At 36.7% G+C, this 2500-nt stretch overlaps 1 protein-coding gene across 1 annotated transcript in view; it reads left to right on the top strand.

The window, feature by feature from the left end:
- The window catches only part of LOC138058938 (CD63 antigen-like), a 16973-nt gene that overhangs the window by 2602 nt on the left and 11871 nt on the right, over positions 1–2500 (top strand). Inside the window, exons 3-4 of the mRNA XM_068904404.1 lie at positions 686–874; positions 2207–2281. Coding sequence (XP_068760505.1) covers positions 686–874; positions 2207–2281 — 264 coding nt within the window. The remainder of the gene's footprint in view (positions 1–685; positions 875–2206; positions 2282–2500) is intronic.

Here is a 2500-nt window from a genome sequence, read left to right as displayed (position 1 = left end):
GAGGGAAACAGGCCTAGGTGTTGTTCCCATCTTGAGGAATTGTAAAACACCTGGCCCCAGTTGTTCAAACGATGGATAGCGCTATCCGCCGGATCAATCACTATCCACTGGATAACTCAATCGATTTTGCTAGTGTTTATCCAGTCAGTGGATAGTGGTTTATCCGGTGGATAGCGCTATCCATCGTTTGAACAACTCGGGCCTGATGCTTTTTTTGAACGTGTAACCAATGAAACTATAACATGTCTGAAATCATTTAAATAATATTTTAATGACTTATAGAAATAAGCTGGTTGTATATGAAATGAGCCCTAACATCTTCACCTAGCTATAGCAAAAAAAAAAAAGGTTTTTACTTTGAAATTTCATTTTAATTGTGCTGTAAAACTCAACAAAATGAGAAGCTGCTTGTTTCATGCTGCTAGCTGAGCTTGTGATTGGAAGGCATACATATTTATACCTCAGTTGATTGTTGATTAAGTGACTGCTGATTTTGTGAACTCTGTGCCACTTGTGCAGCCAGTTGTTAGAGGAAAAAATGGTAAGAGTTGACATAATTATGTGTTTTTAAGGTTGGATCAATTAAGGCACTTTATAAGTACAGTATTAAATTCTAAGAGGTGATGACTTCACCTTCAACATACCATTATTTTATTATATTTAATTTACCTTTGTCTGTTTGGAGGTGTTTGGTTGTGTTCTGATTGGTTATGGAGCCTGGGCACTCATCGAGCTCGGTGACTATTCCAGCCTCACTGAAGGATCTTATGCAGCTGGTTCCAAAGTAATGATCGCTGCTGGAGTTTTGATTGCCCTCATCTCCTTCTTTGGGTGCTGTGGAGCATGGAAAGAAAACCGTTGCCTGTTGATCATTGTAAGTGAAGAAAGTAGCATTAATGTTGTGTCAAGCAATTAGAATGCTCCAGGAGAAAAACTCCTTGTATACTCTGACCGTGACAAAGAACCAGGGGGGAGTACTTCATGGGCCGGTTTCTTGAAGGCTGTTTGGCGGTAACTGTTGGTTCAGAGGTATCAAAACAGGGACTCTACATTAACACTCACCTGTTTCCCATCTTAGAGTAAAATGTAACGCTTGGAAAGTAAAAAAATAGAAATGCGCTAGAATATTCACCTGATTTGGAAAGTAAATTTTTGACTATGACAGAAAACCGATTTTTTGTTTTAAAGGCCTTAAGCCAAATGTATGCAAATCAAATGGGCAAGCAACCCCTAAACATTGAGTGATTAGCAAACGTTTGCCATGATCACCTCATGTTCGCCATATCAAAGAGCTCCTGTCTGAGGTAGTCTGGGTACAACAATCACAGGAAAAAATCACACGTGGAAACTGGATGTGCCATATTGGATTGGGGCTTTCTCAATAAGATCAAATAACAAACTGACGGTACCAAGAAACATTTTTTAATTATATCTGTGATAAGCAACTTAAATGGTGTAATCCATTTTAAAAAAATTGAGAATCTGAGACGGAAATCAACATTTGAAAGTGGTGTCAAAAGTTAGTGTCAAGCCTTGCAAAACCTAAAGGTTTATTTGGTATTTAACACTGCTAGTACCCAGGCCAGGTTATGAAAAGAATTTTAAGAAATGGTCTATTTTCTGCTCACATGTAAACATATTACGAGACTTGTAAGTCATCTTTTGTCCTTGTTTTGCTCACTTTTTGTATACAATCAAATATTGTATTTTTGCACAATTGAAAAAGAAATCTTATTGATCACTGCAATAATTTAACTGTTTTTTTAATATCTCTAGCGCAAAAAACCTCGTTTTAGGAAAAGACTAACTGCTTGAATCGAAGTTACAATCCCATCTTGTGTAGCTCTTTAATTATTTAACAACTGCCTCGCAAAGTGTATTTTCTTAGGTCCAGATAAAACTTCATCTTGATTGGTTGTAGAGTGAGAGTAAGTGTACATAGCTGTCGTTATATATTGATCTAATTAGTGTGGAAGTGTATTATAAAGAAGGAACCAGGTGAAGCCAGGCTTGGTATGGTAATGAATATGTCTGCTTTCCACCAGTGTGGCCTAGGGGTTGATAATGGGACTCTAGTGACACCATTATCATATCTTTATTTACCCTCTGTTAGAGTAGCTTGGTGTAGCTAATACCTCCCAAGCATTTTCCCTCCCATTGTGAAGCAATTTACTTAGTTATAACCTTTGTTTTATTCTTTATTCAGTTCTTCATTTGCCTCTTGGTTATTTTGTCTTTGGAAATTGCTGTTGCCATTTTGGGTTATACCAACCGTAATAAGGTTTGTACTATTCCAGAAATTTTGCTTTAATTGTTCTTTAAATAATTATTCAATGCAGAGGAAAGGTAGCATCAATTGCAGAAAATATGGCAGTAAATTCTGAGTGATTTTAATTTAAGTCTTTGACATTTGGTGTATATGTAGTTCTTCCTTTGTACATCAGCTGTTTGGGGCAAGGAAATCAGTTGAAGTTTCTCACCATTAAAATTTTACTAATCT

The sequence above is a fragment of the Montipora capricornis genome, chromosome 8 (genome assembly GCF_036669925.1).
Source record: "Montipora capricornis isolate CH-2021 chromosome 8, ASM3666992v2, whole genome shotgun sequence".
Lineage (NCBI taxonomy): Eukaryota > Metazoa > Cnidaria > Anthozoa > Scleractinia > Acroporidae > Montipora > Montipora capricornis.
This window is presented reverse-complemented; position numbering and strand designations above follow the sequence as displayed.